Genomic DNA, 26501 nt, shown 5'->3' with positions numbered 1-26501 from the left:
ACAGATGTGGCGCTATGTTTGGAAGAGATCAGCCATGTTTTTCTAATCCTGTACAACCCCTTTAACTATGTATTTGAGTTACTGCCTTAAGAGTTTAATATAAAGTTTGTATTACAATTTACCTTCTCTCCGAACAGGGCAATACCTTGCAGAGCTGTGGTCATAGTTTCCCTGTTGCGCCAGTAGCCGAATACAGACGCCATATATAGTTGTCTGTATTCTGTCAATGCAGCACTCACACAGGCTACCATAAGGAGCACCTATATTCTTGTTGTAGCTCCTGTAGGGCAATTGTCCGAAGTTCGATATTCTGTAAGCGCCTCCAGTAGTAACATTAGATTAGGCAACGGATTCTTCCCATAACATATTCTATAGCCCTGTTCATCCTGAGCCTCCTGGTTCATGAATATAATGCCAGAAGCGCCAAACTGCTGTGACACTTACACAGGCAGAGCCATGAGAGAGCGGAAGCTGGCTAAAGAATATATCTGCATAACAAAGAAACAATATCTGCCATTCTGGGTTTGTGGAAAGCTGGGTGACTACCTCTGTCTCTTGCATGTCATTTTTAGATTTTAAAGGGATTACAGTTTAACAATACACAACCGAGGACTAATATCTTCTCTCCACGCAGCCGAGTAATGAACGTCCCATCATAATAAAGTGCCAGTTTCCATATACATCTGCCATTATATTGAGGCCGGTGGTAAAAATAGTCTGGCATAATGGTGGTAATATATTTTAATGCACATTTATCAGGAGAATACTTGGCAGCATGTAGCAGGCTCAATGTATAAATGAGAGCACCTGTTTGACAGTCGCTGTGATGCCGCTCATTAATAGCAGGTAAACCTGCCGAGAATATCTTCCATGGCACGGCGCCTTTCATACAGGGCGCCCTGCTTCACTATTGTTCTCTATTTTTACAACTGCTGCTGTCAGCAAATCGTACCGCAAACAAAAACACAACTGGGCATTGTCTCATAGGAAACTGGGGCAAAATAGCGGATAAATATGTATGAAAGAGTAACTCCCTGCTGATCGGTTTGTCACAGTGATACATAGAAGGCGGTCACAGTGCCCAGAATAGCCGGCACATCGCTCACTGGGTATGAGAGCATACAGCTGCTTTAATGAATGGGTAAAAAAAAACAAAAAAGCTTGGGTAAACATTTCTTAGGTCCAATGTGACCAGGAAGGGACGGAGCAGTAAGGACATTGGGCAGGGCTTAAAGAGGACCTATCACTAATGCTAATTTGCTGTAGTTAGCCAACGGGGTGGAGCTAGCTTCCCTGCCTCTGATGATGACCAATCAGCGTGAGGCAGCTTGAGGGTAGTTCACGCCCTGTTGGCTAACTACAGCAAATTAGCATTGAGTGAGTCAACACACCAGTGGGCCATATCTCTGGAACGGGGGTCTAGGAAAAACAGCTCTGGAATCCGTGAGACCGCGCTATTCAGGTCAGTAAACCAGTCCAACAAGTGGTGGGATCCGGCCTTTTAACCCTGGTTCTCCCGAAATTACAATTAAAAGTTAAAATTACAGTCGGTTCGCAGAACCAGGATGAAGCCAGACCCTTTCCCTTGCACTCAATTTTATCTGCGTCCTTTTGGATGTGGATACAATTGATTTGTCTAGCGCTGTCTGACGAGTCACAGGACGCCTCACCATTCGGCGCTTTAGTAATGATGCAGTCGGCACTATGTCGTCATCGCACCGCTACGTCATTCCGGAGAATGAGGCCTAGCATTGCTGGAGGACGGCACGTGGACAGGTAAGCATGTAATGTTTTTTTCTTTTAGGGTATGTTCACACGGCCAAATTTCAGACGTATACGAGGCGTATTTTGCCTCGTTTTACGTCTGGAAATACGTCTCAAATACGTCGTCAAACATCTGCCCATTACTTTCTATGGGTATAACGCTGTATTGTCCACACGACGTGTAATTTTACGCGTCGTACGGCAATTACGACGCGTAAAATTACGCCTCGTAAAAAGAAGTGCAGGACACTTCTTTGGACGTTTTTGGAGCGGTTTTCTCATAGACTCCAATGAAAACAGCTCCAAAAACGGACGTAGAAAACGGCGTGAAAACGCCGCGAAAAATGCGAGTTGGTAAAAAACCGTCTGAAAAGCAGGGTCTGTTTTCCCTTGAAAACAGCTCTGGATTTTCAGACGTTTTTGTTGACTACGTGTGAACATACCCTTACAGTGGGCAGCAACGGAGGCACTAAATCTACAGGGAACTCTATAGAGGGATTCTCTACAATGGGCACTAAATCTATGGAGGACACTATAGGGGCTCCCTATCTACAGGGGGCACTAAATATACAAGGGACTCTATTGGGAGCCCTATCTACAGAGGGACCTCATGTACAGGGGACTCTATAGGGGGCCCAATCATCAGGGGGCACTATTTACAGCCTGTAGACTACAGGGGGCACTATCTACAGGGTGACCCTATAAGGGGCACTATCTACAGGGAACTCTAGGGGAGCACTATCTTCAGGGGGCTCTATGAGGGGCACTGTCTACATGTGGCTCCAGGAGGGGCACGAACTACAGGGGGCACTGTGAGTGTGTGTGGTGCATTACTTTACAGTATTTGACACAATCTTATTCATGGGCACAGTATATAGTACCATTATATTTAGGCGCGCAGTTTATAGTACTATTATATTTAGGGGCACAGTGTAGGATAAGATTATATTTAGGGGTGTAGTGTGTGGCACCATGAGAATTTTATCTTCATTTATAGGCATGGAAATGTTGGAACAGTGAGCAGCTGAAGACATCTGAGAGGCAAACTGCAGAAATGGGTCATGGCTGGAAGAATTCATCATAGAGGTCTGGACCGAATGGAAAAGAAAAGAGAAAAAGAACGACTCCAACGTCACCTGTGAGTCACTGAATGTAAATATTAATTCTCCCTGTGACTGATCAGTACTGTAGTCCCTGTATGATCTGCAGCGAGATGATGGGGGTATCGTTCTTTTTTTTGTAAAACAACAACGCCAAGCATATCCTTACCATTGTTCAGGCTATACTGGGAGCTGTAGTTTACAAACTTATATGGCAGAGGTTAACCTGAATTTGCAAATGATCTCTGTACTGGACTGTATTTGTGCTGTATTTATGTACGGAGCTTTGTTCTGGTGCTGTGTATATGTCCTGAGCTTGGTTCTGTGGCTATATTTATGTATGGAGCTTGGTTCTGGATTTATATACATCATAACAAACAAGCTCAATACATATATACAGCACCAAAGAAAAGCTCAGTACATATTTGCAACTCCAGAACCAAGCTCAGAACATAAATACAGCACCAGAACCAAGCTCAGTACATAAATACAGCACCAGAACCAAGCTCAGTACATAAATACAGCACCAGAACCAAGCTCAGTACATAAATACAGCACCAGAACCAAGCTCAGTACATATATAAATCATAAAAACCAAGCTCAATGCACCTCATCGCACAACCTTCCCTATAGGGGTTAAAGTCGCAGGTGACTTGCAACCATTGTAAGAATTCCTAGCATCAACTCAGAACATCGTGTAACACTTTTATTACACTCTTTTTGTAAAGAGGACCTGTCACCTCTTCAGACATGTCTATTTAAATAAATTGTATTCCCCATGAAATAATTTTTTGGCCAAATCTCTTCTTAAAACTCTGCATTGTGCCTTTCCTCTGTTATTCCTCCTAGAAAATTATGAATAAATTGGCAACTGGTCATTACCATTTTCTTAGACTGACACTGTCCAATCAGTGCTGACAATGTAGAGACACACCCCCAACTGGCAACACTCAGTTGTCAATTTATTCATTAATGTCTTGCAGGTGTAACAGAAAAACTGTACAATGTCGGGTTTTGTTTTTGTTTTTTTTTAAATAAAAGATGCTCCAGAATTGTTATTTCATGGGGAATATTTTTTTTCTACTAAAACAGACATGTCAGGAGAGGTGACCGGTGCACTTTTCTTACGTGACCATCATTACAACTCTCAGAATGGTTGTCGCCCAACTTTCCACCCCTGAATAAAATGTGAACAATACATATAAACACATTTATTGGTGATTTTTAGATTCTGGGGGCAAATGATCTTTAATGTAAAAACTGTACTAGGAGCCGTATGATTTTACATTCGCTGCAATAAAGGCCACCCTCACGTAAACTTTCTTTTTTATATTGCACTTTTTAAAGACCTTTTCATTTTTCTAGCCAATAAACATGAGAATGATCTACCCCCTGCCCCGGGGTTCTTCGTATATCAGTCTGCAAAATACAAGCGCTTATGTCTGGGGAGCCAATAAATCTGTTTACAGCTGCAGAAATACAATCATTTTGCTGCTTCTAGAATAACTCCGCAGTTAGAGGTTCCTTCATGGTGGAAGAATGAGAATCATAGTGACAAAGAATAAAAACCATGAGATGCAGCATTCCGCCATGTCTGACGTATTCCGGTCTCCTGCTGTGTAATAACATATAGCAGCCACCATAGAGAGTGTCACAACTTCCTACAGTCCCAGAATAGCATATGACACTGCAGGTACACAGAGAGAGGAGTAGGAGTGTAAGTGTCAGTCTTCACTGGAATTTTATTCATGAAACCGGAAGCTCAGGATGAACAGTTACAGGTACATCCCTGTTAAGAAATTTCTAAACTACATGGAATTGTGGAATGACGCATAAAAGTAGTTAAAGGATTTTTAGTAGCCATTGCTGTATACCATCTACACTAGGTCAGTGTTCCTCAACTGGTGGACCGCGGTTCGAATCCAGACCAGGGTCGCCAGTTGTCCGGACTCCACAGACCTGCAGTTATAGATCCATTCGAGGGAGACAGCGGAGGGAATATATTAGAACTGGCACTTCCAGTCTCAAACTAATTTACGTTGAATTTGGCGCATCTTTGGCTGTATGTGGCAACAGAATGCAAATCTACGCCTGCTATGAGCAGGTGTAGATTTACTCCATAACTTACACCGGTTTCTGGAGTCGGGACTGGGATCTGAATAATTTTAGGGGCTGGTCTAGGATGTGCATTTATTTTTAGGGGTCTGGATTAATTTAGGGGGTCTGGTTTTCGAACTAAAAAAGTAATAATAAAACTTGATGTAAATAGTTCTACAAAGTTACCTCCACCTGACCGCAGACCCAGGTAAAGCGTACCTTTACTAAAACTAGTTGAATACCCCAGCTCTTTAAAATAATATGGGTTCCCCTTTAATTTACGAAAAAATAGCCACTAATATACGATACATTCATAGAGCAGAAATCCAGAATAAATTGATGCATTAACTGAAAATAGGAGCCATAAGGAGGAAGCTTTTGTGGGCAAGCAAATGGGCAAGATTACTTTCCCTGAATAGAAAACAGACGATGGGAGCCAGAAAACAGTAAAATATTAATGGATTTCTAGCTGCTGTGGGTTTGATTGATTACCCTGTTCTGTATAATACTTATAAATATGTACAAGTCCTAGGAGAAATTGACTGTAAATTTACTAAAGGCAAAAAAAAAAAAGTGAATGTCCTCAGGCGCTCAATTACTAGAAAGTCCAACCTCTAACACAATCATTAAAAGCACAGAACTTAGTAAGTAGTAAATGGAGGAGCAACCGAAATACTTAATAGGCGTATCGCTGCATAAATAGTTATATTACTTGGCAAATATTTAGCTTTTTTGATTTTAAGTCAGATCATGTTTTGTTCTCCGTTCACATCCAAAGTAAAAAGGAAAAGTTGCTGGTTGCCATTGGAAACAGACAACACTTAGTTCCACTGTCAGACACGCAACAGCTTTAAATTGCCAAATGAAGGGCGACTCACTGAGCCTCGTGATGGTTGTGTACGTGTGACACTGGCGATTTCAATATCCTAAAGAAATCCAAAATACGCACAAGAGATCAAAAGAATCAATGACCGGCCGTCAAGCACAACACAAAAAAGTGGATAAAAGCAAACCGACAAGATATACTGTATCAGATATATAGCACAATATTTACCAATAAAGGCAATATATCATATGTATCACAAACATATATCACGATAGAAATAGAATATGGGATCGCGATGGTTTGTGACATAGATGTATGAACCTGATTGTAATAAAGTTCTCGACTGGGATTGTTTAGCTTTATAATTGTAACATCCACGGCCTGTTGTTCCCACTCACCCCTCGATGGCCGCAACCGCAGACTCCCAAGTTGTGGCTGGCATATCCCTCAAAGGAGACGCTAGCACTCGCTTAGTAGAATGTGCATGACGCCGACTTGGATCAGCTGATTTGTAATTTGGATACCGCCAGGACGCTCAGTGCAGGGCTGTTTAGCGGCGTGCACGCTGTAAATAAGAAATGGGCAATGAGGTTTATTTTCTTTAGATGTGGTTGTTAGTTATTCTTCCTGTATGTTGGAGTTGGTCAGTCTCAGAGAGTGGCACCCAAGCAGACAGTAGGTAGTAGCCATACATGTTTCGGAGCTGCTGGAGCTTCATCAACTTTTTCGACTGATGTGTGATATCCATGGGTGTGGAGCTTTTATAGTAGCAAATAAAATACATTTTCTAAGTGTCAATAGAATCCGGACTGGATCGCGATTGATACTAAATCCGGACTGGATCGCGATTGATACTAAATCCCAACTGGATCATGGATCACACAAAATCCGGAGTGGATCGCGATTGACACTAAATCCGGAGTGGATGGCGATTGACACTAAATCCGGACTGGATCGCGATTGATACTAAATCCGGACTGGATTGCGTTTGACACTAAATCCCGACTGGATCGCGATTGATACTAAATCCCAACTGGATCATGGATCACACAAAATCCGGAGTGGATCGCGATTGACACTAAATCCGGAGTGGATGGCGATTGACACTAAATCCGGAGTGGATCGCTATTGACACTAAATCCGGAGTGGATCGCGATTGACACTAAATCCGGACTGGATCGCGATTGACACTAAATCCGGACTGGATCGCGATTGACACTAAACCCGGACTGGTTCGCGATTGACACTAAACCCGGACTGGATCGCGATGGACACTAAATCCGGACTGGATTGTGATTGACAAAATGAAGGTTATACTAAATATACAGAGGAAATGCTAAATATAAAAACACATGTCCGTAATAATACAAAATATATTGCAAAGACAGGCAGTGCTTATAGCAAAATATTCCAAACTTCAAGAACGTCATACAGCTGTTTTATGACTGGACTCTATAGATAATCTGGGGGGGCCACAGGGCACATTGTGGCGCTGGGAAATAAACAGCCTGACTCACGATGTGGCACGGGGAAGAACCCCCTCCAGATTAAATACAACCAAAAATGTTGATGTCTGCACTCAGTCCTTGTGGGACCAAGCTCTGAAACTCGTAGATCTTCCTAGACTCAGCCCTAGACATACGTTCAATATAATCCCCGCTCTCCAATCCCTTTTAACTGACTGAATTGCAGTAAATATTAAACCTTTTGGGGGATAGTTATTTAAAGTGACTGGACAATGTGTGTTCTCAAAACCATTCTTGATATTGTAGATGTTCTGACATTCTTTTCTTTAAAGTTCTCGAAGTTCTCCCAATATACTGTGTATTTGATGTATAGGTAGAAATAGGTTTCTTCACGGTCGGAGCCACTTTTAGGCTCAAATTCGGAGCTCTGGTGTAAACGATAGGTGGATTTATGGTTCTAGAACTTTGTCTGAATAATAAATAGTAATATTAGTAAAAAACTTATCCTGTATAATTTTTCGAATTTGATCTAGAACATCTATTGTTCTCTTCTCGGAGTATTTTTTTTTTGCTTACGTTTTGTTTTTAGACAATACCACTGCTTCCTGTTCAAAGTTTTCTGTTAGTGTACATTGAGAAGCCATCTTGGTAGATGCAGCTATCATGTCAGATAAAACCATTACGGGCTATGGGTTTCCAGAATGTACTACAAAGGAGTCTGGAATTTTTGGCTGTGATTTTTTAATTACAGCCAAAAATTCCAGACTCCTCATTTGTCTTTAAAGAAAAGAATGTCAGAACATATCGACAATATCAAGAATGGTTTTGAGAACACACGTTGTCCAGTCACTTTAAGCAGTATCGCAACAATAGCCCAAAAGGTTTAATATTTACAGCAATTCAGTCAGTTAACCCTTTCAGGACCAAGCCATTTTTTGCGTTTTCATTTTCGGTTTTCACTCCCCGCCTTCCAAGAGCCATAACTTTTTTATTTTTCCGTCAATAGATTGATGTGAGGGTTACTTTTTTTGTGGGTGGAGTTGAAGTTTCCATTGCCACCATTTAAAGCACCATATAATGTACTGGGAAACGGGGAAAAAAAATTTAGGGGTTGAAATTGGAAAAAACTGCAATTCCTCTATTGTTTATTGGGTTTAAATTTTAAAGCTTTCACCGTGCAGTAAAAACAACGTAACTTTATTCTGCGGCTCAATAGGATTACGGTGAAACCAAATTTATATCGTTTTTTTTTATATTTTACCACATTCTGAGAGCCAGAACTTTTTTATTTTTTCGTCGATTGAGCGGTGTGATGGATTATTTTTTGGGGGACGAGATGTAGTTTTTATTGGTACCATTTTTTTAGTACATACAACTTTTTGGTCTCTTTTTATAAAGTTTTTTTTAAGATCTAAGATGCGAGTTAAATAATGGTTTATTGTAATAGTTCAGACTTTTACGGACCAATTTTGTTTATTTTTTTTATTACTTTACGGGAAAATTTTTCCACTACTAATAATTTTTACTTTCTTTTACACATTTTATTAGTCCCCCTAGGGGACTTGAACCACTAATTTATTATAGTATATTTTCAATTTCAGAGGCTTCTGTTCCGCTTAACACAGGCAGAGGCTTAACATTAGGCCCCTGGGCTGCCACGAAAACCATCATTACCCCACAATCACATTGCCGGGGGGGGGCGCCTCTTATTAACGCCTCAGATGCTGCGGTTGCGATCAGTCCTGGATGTCAGCTGACACCCACAGCATATGGAGCAGGCTCAGCGCGTGTGCCTGCTCCATACATCACCCACTGCACCAGGACGTGCTATTGCGTCAAGGTGTGTGAAGGGGTAAAAAGGGATTGGAGATGGGGATTATATTCCACGAATGTCTAGGGCCGAGTCTAGGAAGATCCACAAGTTTCAGAGCTTGGTCCCGCAAGGACTGAGTGCAGACACTGTAATTTTTGGTTTTAATAAATCAGGAGGGGGTTCTGCCCAGTGCCACATCATGAATAAGGCTTTTTATCCAGTCCTAGAACAGCTGTATGACGTTTCTGAAGTTTGGAATATTTCACTCTAAGTACTACCTGTCTTTGAATATTTTACTACCTGTCTTTTAATATTATTATAATCTAATAAGAATGTTTGGTTCTATTACCTCTGTATATTTAGTGTATTGTCATTTTGCTAACCCGGATCCAGCCCGCACTTTGGGTAAACCCGGATCCATCCCGTACTTTGGGTAAACCCCGATCCAGCCCGCACTTGGGGTAAACCCGGATCCATCCCGTACTTTGGGTAAACCCCGATCCAGCCCGCACTTGGGGTAAACCCCGATCCAGCCCGCACTTGGGGTAAACCCCGATCCAGCCCGTATTTCATGGAAGCTTCTCAGCACCTATAAAAGCTCCACACCCATGGATATCACACATCAACTTTTGCTACTGAAGAAGAAGCTTGGGCAGCTCCGAAACATGTATGGCTACTACCTACTGTCTGCTTGGGTGCCACTCTCTGAGACTGACCAACTCCAACAATGACAGGAAGAATAACTAGCAACCACATCTAAAGAAAAGAAACCTCATTGCCCATTTCTTATTTACAGCGTGCGCGCCACTAACCAGCCCTGCACTGAGCGTCCTGGCGGTATCCAAATTACAAACCTGCTGATCCAAGTCGGCGTCCTGCACCTTCTACTGCTCAGGTGCGTGTATTCTGAACAACCCGGGAGACCAGTGACCATTCTTACCACCTGAGTGGCCACTATTTAAAGAGCAACCATCGCTCCCGGACCTTATCCAACACTGTAGCCACGGAGGAATCACATCGATAATCCCAGGACTGGTGAGAGGCGCTTTTGCGCTAATTTTTTGCATACTTCAACCACTATTAGGACTGACACAAGCGCTGGAGCGCAATATTCTATACTACAAATATATTGTGGTTATATAGCTGGTTATTACTCCTCTCAAACCTGTGCATGTAATTAGTCCGTATCGCGGCGGATATACATTACATAGCACATTTCATCTATAGCGCACCACAAGTGTAGAATTATAAAGCTAAACAATCCAAGTCGAGAGCTTTATTACAATCACACAAACAGAAAAAATGGGACATAAAGATCATCAAAACCACAAAAAAGGCCATACTCACTAGGTAGGTGGGTGGGTGAAAACCCGTTCCCATCAGGACGCAGACGGGTCAAAGAATGCTGCAGAAGGAGTGTGCATTAAATAGTGATAGCCCCTCCCACTAGTCTTGAGGGGAGTGGCGGACTAAGTGCTCAAAGGTGTGCGATAAATGAGTGTCAGTGTAGTGCTAGGGTGTGAATGGATGGTAAAAAATAAATATGTATGTATGAAAGTGTCAGAACTGTGTAATAATGTAATAAAAATAAATAAATAAATAGTGATGAATAGGGGTCAGTGCTGTGAATAGTACATGGGGTGTCAGTACTATGTGTAATACGTGGAGGGATAATGTGCTGGTCGTCAGGCATGGCGTATCTTGCCGAATAACAGCCTATTTGTAACGCCGCTAGTGTTAGCTAAAGCGGGCTGCTCTGCATTCCAAACCAAACGCCAGCACATCATGCCCTCCCAGCATATAAGACCCGGCTGCGTCCTGAAAAAAAGTGTAGTATACGTAGTAAGAAATATCCATGAAACATGGGGTATTAGTTGTTATTTTGGCCAAAATACGCAAAGCTCGCAACCCAACGTCAAGGGTCCCCAGTGCCTTGCGAGTCCCTAACCAGAACTTTTCGTTCCTAATTTAAAAACACAAACAGAAAAAATGGGACATAAAGATCATCAAAACCACAAAAAAGGCCATACTCACTAGGTAGGTGGGTGGGTTCATACATACAGGTTCATACATCTATGTCACAAACCATCGCGATCCCATATTCTATTTCTATCGTGATATATGTTCATGATACATATTTGATTGTTTTTATTGATAATTTTATATATTTGTCATTTTATGTATACATTTTATGCATATCGTTATGGAATATGTTGGTATCATAGCGCCTAATCCCTGGTGATCGCCTATGATTGCCGGGGGGAAGTCGTGTCTAGGCATTCTTATCACAGGTGCAGGGAGAACGTAGCATTACATCTCGAACACTAAAATAAATGCCCATCTATGTAAGGCATGGACACGCCCGAGTGGCTTTCTGTTTAGACTCAAAGAGAGAAAACCTCTATCAAATGTTTTGAAAGCTACTTCACTCTTTTTTTTACCTTAGAGGGCAGTCTCGAGCACGGAAAAACAATTATCAGTTTCTGGGAATGTCAAATATGTCTATTTGATCAGTGAAGAGTAGCGGATATATCACTGCACGACTAGTGGATGTGGGAAAGCTGGGTAAATACCAGAGGCCAAGGCAGAGTGGCTCCCTGGCACCCGCCTGCCCCCGGCACATGCCACACCAGCTACGCATTTAGCCCCTGGACTAAGGCAAAAGACAGGAAACAGAGGTGTGTCCTGGATGTACAATCTTGTATCCGGATTGCCTTAGAAGCCTTATATGAAGGCGGCCGGCGTAGTCCGTATCACTTTCTCCTTCCGAGAAGATGCACGTTTGTCATTTAAAAGAATAAAAATAATAATCTCAATAAAACGGCCTTCTGATGGAAGATGGTGGTACATTATTAAAGCTGGAAGGCTTATGAGATTCATAGCCACCAAACTCCGGGGACTACAGTGACTCATTATGCTGCAGCCTAGCTTCTTATTGACCGTAATCCAATCAAGTCGTTATATATTGACTTGAGAAAACCACAAGGCGGATGTTTTTTTTGTTTTTTCCAAGCTTAGAGTTGATCCCACAGTTACAACCATAAATGCAAGGACTTATTCACTATTCTCAATGGTCTCCCTCATGTCCTCCGAAATTTAAAGGCGTTGTCCACCATTGTTAATCCCTTTCTGTTAGAAGGGTCCCCCGAACATTTCCTGCTGCCAGATCCCAGCGATCAACTGTAAGGCCTTATTCACACGAGCGTATTTCACGTCCGTGTTACACGCGTTAAAACAACGGACGTCGCACGGACCTATGCAATTCAGTGGGGCCATTCAGACATTGAAGTCTATGGGTGCGTAGAAAAAACGGACGTCATCCGTGTGCTGTGCGTGATTCACGCAACCGTCGCTGAAGAAATCATGATAAAAAAAAGCCCCACCTCCTTCAGTTTATTTTGCTGGCGTAAAAAACGCGGACCCGCACCGTACACTGATGTCACACGGAACTGCAACACAAGAAAAACGCTGCGTTTTTTACGCGCGCAAGACGTACACGTTCGTGTGAAAAAGGCGTATGCGTTAGATTTCCCTGCAGCGCCACCACAGGAGAAATTAAACATTACACGATGACCATTGAAATCAATGGGCTGTCTGTGTAATGCACGGACGTTTCGGGTCCTGTTATTTCTAGCCACTTATCACTTCAGCTAATTGATAGAGGTCCCAAATATTCTAATAGGGTATATAACAATGGTTCATAAACCCCATTAATCTGTCCAATCGACTTGTTGAAAACGGTGGGTCAAGAAGAGTTATTCTTCTACGTAAATCCCCATCGGGGTCTACTGTGAAGTATCATCGTCATACATTTTAATTATTCTCTGCCAACAATATTATCTTCAAGCCTAATTCCACCACAATAACTATGAACACATATGCCTAACTCGTATTCTATCCCTTTGAGGAATCCATATTCCCCTTCTTGCGCTCCCGTATTCTTCACGCTGTAGTACTTCATGTTGCTTAGCGATCATTGACTACCTCCCTGGGTGACCACCACTTGAGTACACGGTGCATGTCCATAGTCACAGGGAATTTGTCTTCTATAGAATTGAGTACTTTTGAATACTACACAGACGTGTTTAGGTTTTCCCCGATCACAACAAGCAGAGCTGCAGGGTAAAGCATGGTGGAGAACAGAACAGCAGCTCTGATTAAGCAAGTGTATTTCAGACTCCAATAGGATATATATAATTTTACATTTACTTACATTTTCAGTATCATTATCTCGTTCTTTGCCGCCCTTCTCACTTTTCGGCCATCTTTTTTCAGGAACTTTTTACAGACAAAAACGCGGTCAGTCTGCATCTCTCGGGCCAGGCATATTTCACAAAACTCCTTCCTGCGAGATACAGGATTAGTGAATAGACAATGCTGAATATACGAGTCTATCTAGAGTGAAGAAAGTTGTCTGAAGCTCAATACTCACGCACAGAGGAGCTGGCCAATCTCATACTTGTCCGTGATATCCGAGAAGCAGTTATAGGTTTTCTCATTGCGGACACTGATGCATCCAAAAGGCATGGCCGCTACAAAAGACCGGAGAGGGTGTGAGAGAGGAGAACAGAGGGGCAAGACACATAATACCGAACCCCGGCATCGATACAGGGAAGTTGTAACCAATGACCACCGCAGATGTGGATCCAGAAGAAGGCAACATTTTGTGCCGATTCATTTTTTAATATATCTTTTAGTGATCAGATCTCAAAGTGCATTAACTCCCCCTATTGGTGACTGCAGCATATTTATCATTACTAGAGGACCGGTTACCTCTCCGGTCATGTCTATTTTAGTAAATAACTGTATTCCCCATGAAATAACAATTCTGGAGCATCTTTTCTTACAACTCTATGTTATATCATTCCTCTGTTATTCCTCCTAGAAATGTATGAATAAATTGCTAACTCTTGGGGATTGTCCCTACACAGACTGACACTGTCCAATCAGTGCCGACAAAGTGAGACTGTAGGGACACTCCCCTTAGACAAGGGTAATGGTAACACCCAGATGTTAGTTTATTCAAAAATTTCTAAGAGGAATAACAGAGGCACAACAGAGTTTTAAGAAAAGGTGCTCCAGAATCGTTATTTCATGGGGAATACAAATATTAACTAAAACAGACATGTCTGGAGAGGTGACCAATCCTCTATAAATGATAAAACTGCTGCAGTCACCACTAGGGGGAGTTTATGCACTTACTGCATACTGTTTCATTATGGAGTTCAGTGTTTAAACAGTATACGGTAAGCTCCCTCTAGTGGTGGCTGCAGGTAGGCAAAACGTTATCTATTCATTTTACGTCTGTGCAGGGGATTTGGAGCGCTGGATCAGGCAAAAAGGAGCTCCGACCCCCTATAACGATATAAGCATGAAAAACTAGTAATATCCATTTTTAAGATGTCCAGTTACCGCTTATAATAATTTAAAGGGCCTTTAGCCATCCTTAAAATGTGGGCATCGCCATGGTGCACTTGTACTGGTGACTTAGTGGTTGGTACTTTTGCACCATCTGATCCGGGGCCATCGTCTCTCAGTAGGTGCTACCAATAAATGTATGTGATATCCGGTGAAAAATTCCTGCTTCTGACTGGTAGTCATGACCCTAACACCTGCTGAGTAACGTAGTGTATGTCCCTTTAAATATCAGAATACTGATTAGGACAGGGGGTGTATGGCCAGCCGTTGTGGAAAAGGAGATCTCCTCATTATGCGACCTGCATAGTGTGCTAGGCAAATACTTTCGGATAGTAGACTCCATCAGAAGGTCATATTATATAGTGGGACTTTGTCGGACAAAGATGGAAACAATATTCTTGCACGTAAATACAGAACTTAGGCCGAAGTCCTAATAATTTATTATTTGAATGTCCGTCAGATCGGTGGGGGGGAGGTGAGGATCTGAAGATGTAAACCCGACCTTATCAAAGTCTTCACATTTACAAAATGCCACTGTCTGATACCCATTAAAATCCAGCCCGGAGATATCTCTTCCCCGTATAAAAAGTTGTCATTAAAAATGTATAGGGAATATCAAGAAGACGGAGAACTACGATCATAATGAACACATATCGTGATCCCGGTGCAAACTGAATGTCATGACGGACTCTTTTACTAATGACATTTAATGACAAGGGTCATATGGGTGGGAGTTGTTGTCCGAGCTCAGCGACTACAAACTTTCTTAACATGTTCCTCATTTGCATTGTTTTTAGAAAAATAAAAAAAGTTATGGGTCTCCGAATATGGCGACACAAAAAACGTTTTGTTTTTTTTAACAAATCGTTTTTTCTCTGTAAATTAGAAGTAAAAAAACAAACTATATAAATTCGGTATCGCCGGAATCGTATTGACCTGCAGAATAAAGTTAATACGTCGTTTTTACCGCACGGTGAACACCATAAAAAGGAAACTCAAAAACACTCTAAAGGAATCCGTTTTATTTCCCATTTTAGGCTACAAAGAATATTCCTTCCATTTGGTGCCATTTAAAACGATGCCTCGTCCTAGAAAAAAAACAAGCGCTCACGTCGACAAAAAAATAATAATAATGAAAATTTATATGGCTTTTGGAATCCCGGGAAGAAAAAACTAAAAAAAATTAATGACTGTGATGCCAAGGGGTTAAACAAAGTACTGAATCAGTCTTCAGTAAGTGCCCCCTAGTGGCAGCTGCAAGTTGCCAGTCTATGGCAGTGCCCCCCCCCCCCATAAAGATGTATTATGAAGGTCATGTGACGTGCAACACAACTGATATGATCGATTTCCATATTGTTCAACCACAGGGGTATGTCATGGCCCTTTTTTGGGGGGGGGGGGGACGGACGGGACGGACACTACGTGTGTGGTTGATGAACGCACGAAGCATCAGTTTCCATGATATTTACTGCCGCTCCAAATCCGGTGCTGTAACCTGAGCTTCATAGGGCGTCAATGTGAGCAAGTGCGGAACAGATGGACTAAATCCAGATCAATGCACATACTGTACACATCTTGTCCTACCCCGCCACTGCGCACCGTCTGTTCTATAACGCTACAGCACACACTTATTTTTTTTTAACCAACCTTTCAATAAGCTGTCACTTGCTAAAAGGGGGTCAAGTGCTAGGTCAAAAGCCTCTAAATTGGAACATTCATAAAATGCTAAGCTTTTTGTACCCATTAAACACCCCCCTAAGAAGTGTCAATGAAGGGAGTGCACCTCATATGTAAATAATACAGCCTTTTACTTTGTAAACCTTCTAAGTAAGTGAAAAGCACCAAAAAGGGGTCACGTGACATTCTCAGACTTTTTTGCTTCGAACAAGTCTATGGGATGGTCAAACATAAACATGTAAGTCCTCCTACTGCATCTGATTGGACATTCAGCCTGTGGGAGGCGGAGTTCTAAAAGAGTGTACAATAGCATAAAATTATAAGAAAAGTAAACCAATAGCATGTATTGCCCATAAAATACCAACATACACTATCTAAACAGCCTAAATTATAAAACCAATGTGTGCCCAAGTATCTGACCTCACATAAAACCACCAAACAGTGGGCAAATAATAACTCCAAACACTGAAGTAGTGCTATAATACCACCCTAGAGTGCCCACATAATATTGCGATACCTGCCCAATAATATCACCACCAAATACACAAGTAACCATGTGATACAATGCCTAAATAATACCGCCATGCAGTGCCCAACACAACTAGATATGGTACCAACTTACAGTGCAATACAGCGCCAAGATACGTAGGGAACGTTGTGGATTATGATACAATAGGGGAGGCGGCTTGTGGTGGAGGCTCCTCCCATCATTTCTAATAAGGTCTATTAAGGGGTTAATTTCATTCTACCTTTTCTATCACAGAAAAACTATTTGATTCATATAATTGACGAAATTGTGTAAAATCAGTCTTACATGAAAAGCTTCTGAGAGCGGCGCAGCTTCTAATTAAATCAGAGAACGCTCTCAGTCAAATGAAATATGGGACTCGCCAGAACGCAACCATTAAACCTGGAATCAGACGTCTCTTTCTAGATGACAAAAAAAGAGCCATAAAAGCAATTAAAATGGGATTCTGGGAATAAAAAGGGTCGTGCATAATTGTATGGGGTTATAAATTGGGAGATAATAAACCGCATGTATAAAACGAATAGACAGAACTAGCGGCATAATAGACAGTAACCAATCACATTCCAGCTTTTGTGAGGCGGTCATAATGATAATCACTAGTGATCCAATTGTGATCGCTGATGATCAATATATTCATGGTATTATTGGTTGGAATAAGTATCTGACCTGCTAGATATAGAAGTAATTTCCCACATGTATATCTGTTATGTTACTCCATGTCAAACTGGATTGTTTTTCATTCTTTATTACATTTGTTTTCCTAGACATTTTTCAAGATGTCGGGTGTCATTACACGCACAGCCTGTCCCCTCCAGTCACTACACACAGCCTGTCCCCTCCAGTCACTACACAAAGCCTGTCCCCTCCAGTCACCACACACACACACACACACACACACACACACACAGTCCCCTCCAGTCACTACACGCGCAGCCTGTCCTCTCCAGTCACTACGCGCGCAGCCTGTCCCCTCCAGCAACTACGCGCGCAGCCTGTCCCCTCCAGCAACTACGCGCGCAGCCTGTCCCCTCCAGTCACTACACACGCAGCCTGTCCTCTCCAGTCACTACACACACAGCCTGTCCTCTCCAGTCACTACACACACAGCCTGTCCCCTCCAGTCACTACACACAGCCTGTCCACTCCAGTCACTACACACACAGCCTGTCCCCTCCAGTCACTACACACAGCCTGTTCCCTCCAGTCACTACACACACAGCCTGTCCACTCCAGTCACTACACACACAGCCTGTCCCCTCCAGTCACTACAAACACACACACACACACACACACACACACACACACACACACACACACTGTCCCCTCCAGCCACTACGCACACGCAGCCTGTCCCCTCCAGTCACTACGCACACGCAGCCTGTCCCCTCCAGTCACTACGCACACGCAGCCTGTCCCCTCCAGTCACTACACGCACAGCCTGTCCCCTCCAGTCACTACACGCACAGCCTGTCCCCTCCAGTCGCTACACGCACAGCCTGTCCCCTCCAGTCGCTACACGCACAGCCTGTCCCCTCCAGTCGCTACACGCACAGACTGTCCTCTCCAGTCACTACACACACACAGCCTGTCCTCTCCAGTCACTACACAACTACACACAGCCTGTTCCCTCCAGTCACTACACAAAGCCTGTCCACTCCAGTCACACCACACACACACACACACACACACACACACACACACACACACACACTCCTCTCCAGTCACTACACACACAGCCTGTCCCCTCCAGTCACTACACACACAGCCTGTCCCCTCCAGTCACTACACACACAGCCTGTCCTCTCCAGTCACTACACACACAGCCTGTCCTCTCCAGTCACTACACACACAGCCTGTCCTCTAAAGTCACTACACACACAGCCTGTCCCCTCCAGTCACTACACACACACACACAGCCTGTCCCCTCCAGTCACTACACACACACACACAGCCTGTCCTCTCCAGTCACTACACGCACAGCCTGTCCTCTCCAGTCACTACACGCACAGCCTGTCCTCTCCAGTCACTACACGCACAGCCTGTCCTCTCCAGTCACTACACGCACAGCCTGTCCTCTCCAGTCACTACACGCACAGCCTGTCCTCTCCAGTCACTACACGCACAGCCTGTCACCTCCAGTCACTACACGCACAGCCTGTCCCCTCCAGTCACTACACGCACAGCCTGTCCTCTCCAGTCACTACACGCACAGCCTGTCCCCTCCAGTCACTACACGCACAGCCTGTCCCCTCCAGTCACTACACGCACAGCCTGTCCCCTCCAGTCACTACACGCACAGCCTGTCCCCTCCAGTCACTACACGCACAGCCTGTCCCCTCCAGTCACTACACGCACAGCCTGTCCCCTCCAGTCATTACACACACACACAGCCTGTTCCCTCCAGTCACTACACACACAGCCTGTCCCCTCCAGTCACTACACACACAGCCTGTCCCCTCCAGTCACTACGCACACGCAGCCTGTCCCCTCCAGCCACTACGCACACGCAGCCTGTCCCCTCCAGTCACTACGCACACGCAGCCTGTCCCCTCCAGTCACTACGCACACGCAGCCTGTCCCCTCCAGTCACTACACGCACAGCCTGTCCTCTCCAGTCGCTACACGCACAGCCTGTCCTCTCCAGTCACTACACAACTACACACAGCCTGTTCCCTCCAGTCACTACACAAAGCCTGTCCACTCCAGTCACACACCACACACACACACACACACACACACACACACACCTCTCCAGTCACTACACACACAGCCTGTCCCCTCCAGTCACTACACACACAGCCTGTCTTCTCCAGTCACTACACGCACAGCCTGTCTTCTCCAGTCACTACACGCACAGCCTGTCTTCTCCAGTCACTACACGCACAGCCTGTCTTCTCCAGTCACTACACGCACAGCCTGTCCTCTCCAGTCACTACACACAGCCTGTCCTCTCCAGTCACTACACGCACAGCCTGTCCTCTCCAGTCACTACACGCACAGCCTGTCCTCTCCAGTCAGTCACTACACACACAGACAGCCTGTCCTCTCCAGTCACTACACACGCACAGCCTGTCCTCTCCAGTCACTACACACGCACAGCCTGTCACCTCCAGTCACTACACGCACAGCCTGTCACCTCCAGTCACTACACGCACAGCCTGTCACCTCCAGTCACTACACGCACAGCCTGTCCCCTCCAGTCACTACACGCACAGCCTGTCCCCTCCAGTCACTACACGCACAGCCTGTCCCCTCCAGTCACTACACGCACAGCCTGTCCCCTCCAGTCACTACACGCACAGCCTGTCCCCTCCAGTCACTACACGCACAGCCTGTCCCCTCCAGTCACTACACGCACAGCCTGTCCCCTCCAGTCACTACACGCACAGCCTGTCCCCTCCAGTCACTACACGCACAGCCTGTCCCCTCCAGTCACTACACGCACAGCCTGTCCCCTCCAGTCACTACACGCACAGCCTGTCCCCTCCAGTCACTACACGCACAGCCTGTCCCCTCCAGTCACTACACGCACAGCCTGTCCCCTCCAGTCACTACACGCACAGCCTGTCCCCTCCAGTCACTACACGCACAGCCTGTCCCCTCCAGTCACTACACGCACAGCCTGTCCCCTCCAGTCACTACACGCACAGCCTGTCCCCTCCAGTCACTACACGCACAGCCTGTCCCCTCCAGTCACTACACGCACAGCCTGTCCCCTCCAGTCACTACACGCACAGCCTGTCCTCTCCAGTCACTACACGCACAGCCTGTCCTCTCCAGTCACTACACGCACAGCCTGTCCTCTCCAGTCACTACACGCACAGCCTGTCCCCTCCAGTCACTACACGCACAGCCTGTCCTCTCCAGTCACTACACGCACAGCCTGTCCTCTCCAGTCACTACACGCACAGCCTGTCCTCTCCAGTCACTACACGCACAGCCTGTCCTCTCCAGTCACTACACGCACAGCCTGTCCTCTCCAGTCACTACACGCACAGCCTGTCCTCTCCAGTCACTACACGCACAGCCTGTCCTCTCCAGTCACTACACGCACAGCCTGTCCTCTCCAGTCACTACACGCACAGCCTGTCCCCTCCAGTCACTACACGCATAGCCTGTCCTCTCCAGTCACTACACATACAGTCTGTAGATTGGTCTTTCATCACATACTATTGCCTGCATTGCTGTACTCGGTACCTACTAGCTGATGCACAATTAATGCAGATAGACAGACATTGCATAAATAAACACATTTAAACAGTTACAAACACTCTGCTACGCACATGCTGGCATCGTTTCCTTGCCATCTGCCCTGGTAGCTTCAGAAAAGCTTACTGAGAGGGGGTGGGGTGACATCGCTGTGCGCTCCTGGAGGAGTTCAAATGGCATGAAGAATGCAAAAAGTGACCAAGAGGAAGGAGATCCACCAATACGCTAAAAAGATCAACTAAATGCTCCGCAGACCCAAGGGTGTAGCTATAGGAGGTAGCAGTCACACCTGGCCACTGAAGCTTGAGGGACCCAAAGGCTCTGCCACGTAAGAAGACAGCAGTATTTTAAATGGCACATGGTAGGTTGGTGGGCTCTGTAAGGCTATATTCACACGCTTAACAAAATACGGCTGAAAATACGGAGCCGTATTCAAGGGGAAACAGTTCCTGAAGCCATTTTTCTATTGAGTCAATGACAAACGGCTCCAAAAACGGCTCAAGAAGTGTCATGTTATTTTACGCGCCCATTTTAGAAATGGCCGTGTAAAAAACGCCCGTTGGAACAGAACGCCGCTTTTCCCATTGAAATCAATGGGCAGATGTTTGGAGGCGTTCAGCCCCACGCATTTTAGCAGTTTTTCGAGCGTTTACGGCCCGAAAAACGGCTGAAAATAGCCCGTGTGAACATACCCTTAGAGATTGCATTCAGGCCCAGGAACTTTCAGTTACGCCTGTGATTAGACGGTGTATCACACATCATGATCGGATTAGATACAGCAGTTTAATAGACCGTATCACACATGATACGCTTGGATACACCTGATCAGCAGAAAGTATCCCACAATAGGATCAGATACACCGCCTCCGGAGACCGCATCACACATGACAGGCTTAGATACATTCGCTTAGCAGACAGTATCACACATAATAGGATAAGATACAGCGGCTCAGCAGACCATATCACACATGATAGAATTAGATACACAGGATCTGCAGAGAGTATCACAATAGGATCAGATACACCTCATCAGCAGACAGTATCACACATAATAGGCTTAGATACACAGATCAACAGACAGATGAAGTATCACCTCCTAGTTTAGTCTATTAAATGCTGAAGGGTAATTTTTCTGTAATCCATAAAATACAATGCCGATCGCGACTTCTGAGCGTTCATACAGTATAATATAGCAGACAGTCCTGGCATCTCGCTGAAGACATCTTGCTCCCTGCACTGGGTTCCTGAGCCCCCCAATCAATTTCACAAATCCCTTATTAAAGCCTCATCCAGCTGCGCAATGTTTCCAATTAGCAGTGAAGGCAGAGATTTATCCTCACACTTTATAGACCATTTACAACCTCACACTTTATAGTTTCCGTCCACAGTATAATTTCCACTGTCCGTACAGTTGTCTGCCCACAAGGCTGCCCGGCGATCAGTGGATGATGGTGTAACTTCTGCCTGACTTGTTGACCTCCTTCTATTGGTATTTATTCTCTTTAGAATACTCCTAAAGCTAAGGCGAGTGTTAGGAAATTACTATTTTTATGTACCTTAGCATCTGGATATGTACAAAAATGGTCCCATTCACTGACCGCAAGCAGAGATCTACAAAATGTTGAGAAATTAAAAACACAAAGCATACCTTCCAACAGTTAATTCTAAATTGTGGAGCATTTTAGGCCCCACCTGCGTTCTATGCTGGGACAACCCCAAAACTGCCCCTTTCTTTTGCAGTCTAGTTGATCGTACAGTCCGGTCCTAGCAGATTTAGACTAAGTACATTAAGAAGTTGAAGACGTTTTTATTCTGCAATAACTAAAAGGTTCTTCGCTTCAGACACTCCTTTTTTGTTAGATGCGATCAGCTGTAATCTGTAGAGGAACCCAGCAATATATGTTTGATTTCCCTGCAGTGCCACCACAGGAGAGATTAGGCATTACACTGTGCAAAATGAAATCAATGAGGCAGATTTATTAGGCCGGGTTCACACACACTATTTACGGACGTAATTCGGGCGTTTTAGCCCCGAATTACCTCGGAAAATGCAGCTCAAAAGCGTCGGCAAACATCTGCCCATTCATTTGAATGGGTCTTACGATGTTCTGTGCAGACGGTTATTTTTTTTACGCGCCGCTGTCAAAAGGCGGCGCGTAAAAAACACGCCCGCGTCAAAGTGGCTGTCACTTCTTCAGACGTAAACTGAGCCGTTTTCCATGGACTCCATGGAAAAACAGCTCCAATTACGTCCGTAATGGACGCAGCGAAAGATGCCTGCACATGCCATTACGGCTGAAATTACGGTGCGGTTTTCTCCTGAAAACAGCACCGTAATTTCAGCCTTAACGGACGCTGCCGTGTGAACATACCCTTATTGTCTTTGCGCCTCGGTTCTTTAGTTTCATGCATCTATTTGGCGAATGAAGTGTTGGTCAAAGTTAATGTGTACACCAGAAAGAACCTTCAATTGTGACATACTTCACACGATTAGACTATTACAGACCGTTTCTTAAAGGCGGCCATTATAATAAATTCTTGCTAGTGAGGAATCTATAAAAGCGTGAAATATTACGAATGGAACAGCAGCGGTAAATTAGGTTTGGGCACAATTTCTTTTTTTAATAAACAATGTAAAAAACGCATTGCCCTAAGCGAGGCCATCAATATTCTGCATATTGTAGTGTTTCATGAGGGAGATTCTCAGCTAATGCTCCGTACAATGTAATATGAGTCTGGTGGAGGGACATGACGGGTTATGTCAGGGATCATTTGTGTGTGTTTCTGTTATGTACTCTATGATGATGACTGCTGAAGTGTCCCAAATTCTAACCCCATACGCCCTGTAAAAACAGCATTAACATTGTGCCTAAAGTGGAACGATCAAGTGGCCTTGGTTTGATAAAGCTGTTAACATAAATAATATGTTGTTTAAATGCATAGGGGGCAGTATTATAGTAGTTATATTCCTGTATATAGGGGCAGTATTATAGTAGTTATAGTCTTGTATATAAGGAGCTGTATTATAGTAGTTCTATTCTTGTATATAGGGGCAGTATTATAGTAGTTATATTCTTGTATATAGTGGGCAGTATTATAGTAGTTATATTCTTGTATATAGGGGCAGTATTATAGTAGTTATATTCTTGTATATAGGAGCAGTATTATAGTAGTTATATTCTTGTATATAGGAGGCAGTATTATAATAGTTATATTCCTGTATATAGGGGCAGTATTATAGTAGTTCTATTCTTGTATATAGGGGCAGTATTATACCGTAGTAGTTATATTCTTGTATATAGGAGCAGTATTATAGTAGTTATATTCTTGTATATAGGGGCAGTATTATAGTAGTTATATTCTTGTATATAGTGGGCAGTATTATAGTAGTTATATTCTTGTATATAGGGGCAGTATTATACCGTAGTAGTTATATTCTTGTATATAGGAGCAGTATTATAGTAGTTATATTCTTGTATATAGGAGCAGTATTATAGTAGTTATATTCCTGTATATAGGGGCAGTATTATAGTAGTTATAGTCTTGTATATAAGGAGCTGTATTATAGTAGTTCTATTCTTGTATATAGGGGCAGTATTATAGTAGTTATATTCTTGTATATAGTGGGCAGTATTATAGTAGTTATATTCTTGTATATAGGGGCAGTATTATAGTAGTTATATTCTTGTATATAGGAGCAGTATTATAGTAGTTATATTCTTGTATATAGGAGGCAGTATTATAATAGTTATATTCCTGTATATAGGGGCAGTATTATAGTAGTTCTATTCTTGTATATAGGGGCAGTATTATACCGTAGTAGTTATATTCTTGTATATAGGAGCAGTATTATAGTAGTTATATTCTTGTATATAGGGGCAGTATTATAGTAGTTATATTCTTGTATATAGTGGGCAGTATTATAGTAGTTATATTCTTGTATATAGGGGCAGTATTATACCGTAGTAGTTATATTCTTGTATATAGGAGCAGTATTATAGTAGTTATATTCTTGTATATAGGGGCAGTATTATAGTAGTTATATTCTTGTATATAGGGGGCAGTATTATAGTAGTTATATTCTTGTATATAGGAGCAGTATTATAGTAGTTATATTCTTGTATATAGGGGGCAGTATTATAGTAGTTATATTCTTGTATATAGGGGCAGTATTATAGTAGTTATATTCTTGTATATAGGGGCAGTATTATAGTAGTTATATTCTTGTATATAGGGGCAGTATTATAGTAGTTATATTCTTGTATATAGTGGGCAGTATTATAGTAGTTATATTCTTGTATATAGGGGCAGTATTATAGTAGTTATATTCTTGTATATAGGGGGCAGTATTATAGTAGTTATATTGTATATAGGGGGCAGTATTATAGTAGTTCTATTCTTGTATATAGGGGCAGTATTATAGTAGTTATATTCTTGTATATAGGGGGAGTATTATAGTAGTTATATTCTTGTACATAGGGGGCAGTATTATAGTAGTTATATTCTTGTATATAGGGGGCAGTATTATAGTAGTTATATTCTTGTACATAGTGGCCGTATTATAGTAGTTATATTCTTGTATATGGGGGGCAGTATTATAGTAGTTATATTCTTGTATATAGGGGCAGTATTATAGTATTTATATTCTTGTATATAGGGGCAGTATTATGGTAGCTATATTCTTGTATATAGGAGCAGTATTATAGTAGTTATATTCGTGTGTATAGGGGGCAGTATTATATTAGTTATATTCTTGTATATAGGGGGCAGTATTATAGTATTTATATTCTTGTATATAGGGGCAGTATTATAGTAGTTATATTCTTGTATATAGGGGCAGTATTATGGTAGCTATATTCTTGTATATAGGAGCAGTATTATAGTAGTTATATTCTTGTATATAGGGGGCAGTATTATAGTAGTTATATTCTTGCATATAGGAGCAGTATTATAGTAGTTATATTCTTGCATATAGGAGCAGTATTATAGTAGTTATATTCTTGTATATAGGGGCAGTATTATAGTAGTTATATTCTTGTATATAGTGGGCAGTATTATAGTAGTTATATTCTTGTATATAGGGGCAGTATTATAGTAGTTATATTCTTGTATATAGGGAGCAGTATTATAGTAGTTATATTCTTGTATATAGGGGGCAGTATTATAGTAGTTCTATTCTTGTATATAGGGGCAGTATTATAGTAGTTATATTCTTGTATATAGGGGGAGTATTATAGTAGTTATATTCTTGTACATAGGGGGCAGTATTATAGTAGTTATATTCTTGTATATAGGGGGCAGTATTATAGTAGTTATATTCTTGTACATAGTGGCAGTATTATAGTAGTTATATTCTTGTATATGGGGGGCAGTATTATAGTAGTTATATTCTTGTATATAGGGGGCAGTATTATAGTATTTATATTCTTGTATATAGGGGCAGTATTATGGTAGCTATATTCTTGTATATAGGAGCAGTATTATAGTAGTTATATTCGTGTGTATAGGGGGCAGTATTATATTAGTTATATTCTTGTATATAGGGGGCAGTATTATAGTAGTTATATTCTTGTATATAGGGGCAGTATTATAGTAGTTATAT

General features: G+C 42.9%; 1 protein-coding gene across 1 annotated transcript in view; it reads right to left on the bottom strand.

Moving 5' to 3' along the window:
* LOC142659133 (caM kinase-like vesicle-associated protein) overlaps positions 1–26501 on the bottom strand; it is a 76438-nt gene that overhangs the window by 10457 nt on the left and 39480 nt on the right. The window contains exons 2-3 of the mRNA XM_075834932.1: positions 13499–13598; positions 13280–13411 (exon numbers count right to left, since the gene is read on the bottom strand). Coding sequence (XP_075691047.1) covers positions 13280–13411; positions 13499–13593 — 227 coding nt within the window. The 5' untranslated portion in view covers positions 13594–13598. The remainder of the gene's footprint in view (positions 1–13279; positions 13412–13498; positions 13599–26501) is intronic.

This window comes from Rhinoderma darwinii, chromosome 8, assembly GCF_050947455.1.
Source record: "Rhinoderma darwinii isolate aRhiDar2 chromosome 8, aRhiDar2.hap1, whole genome shotgun sequence".
Classification (NCBI taxonomy): domain Eukaryota; kingdom Metazoa; phylum Chordata; class Amphibia; order Anura; family Rhinodermatidae; genus Rhinoderma; species Rhinoderma darwinii.
The sequence above is the reverse complement of the archived record's forward strand: the minus strand, read 5'-3'. Positions and strand labels throughout refer to the sequence as shown.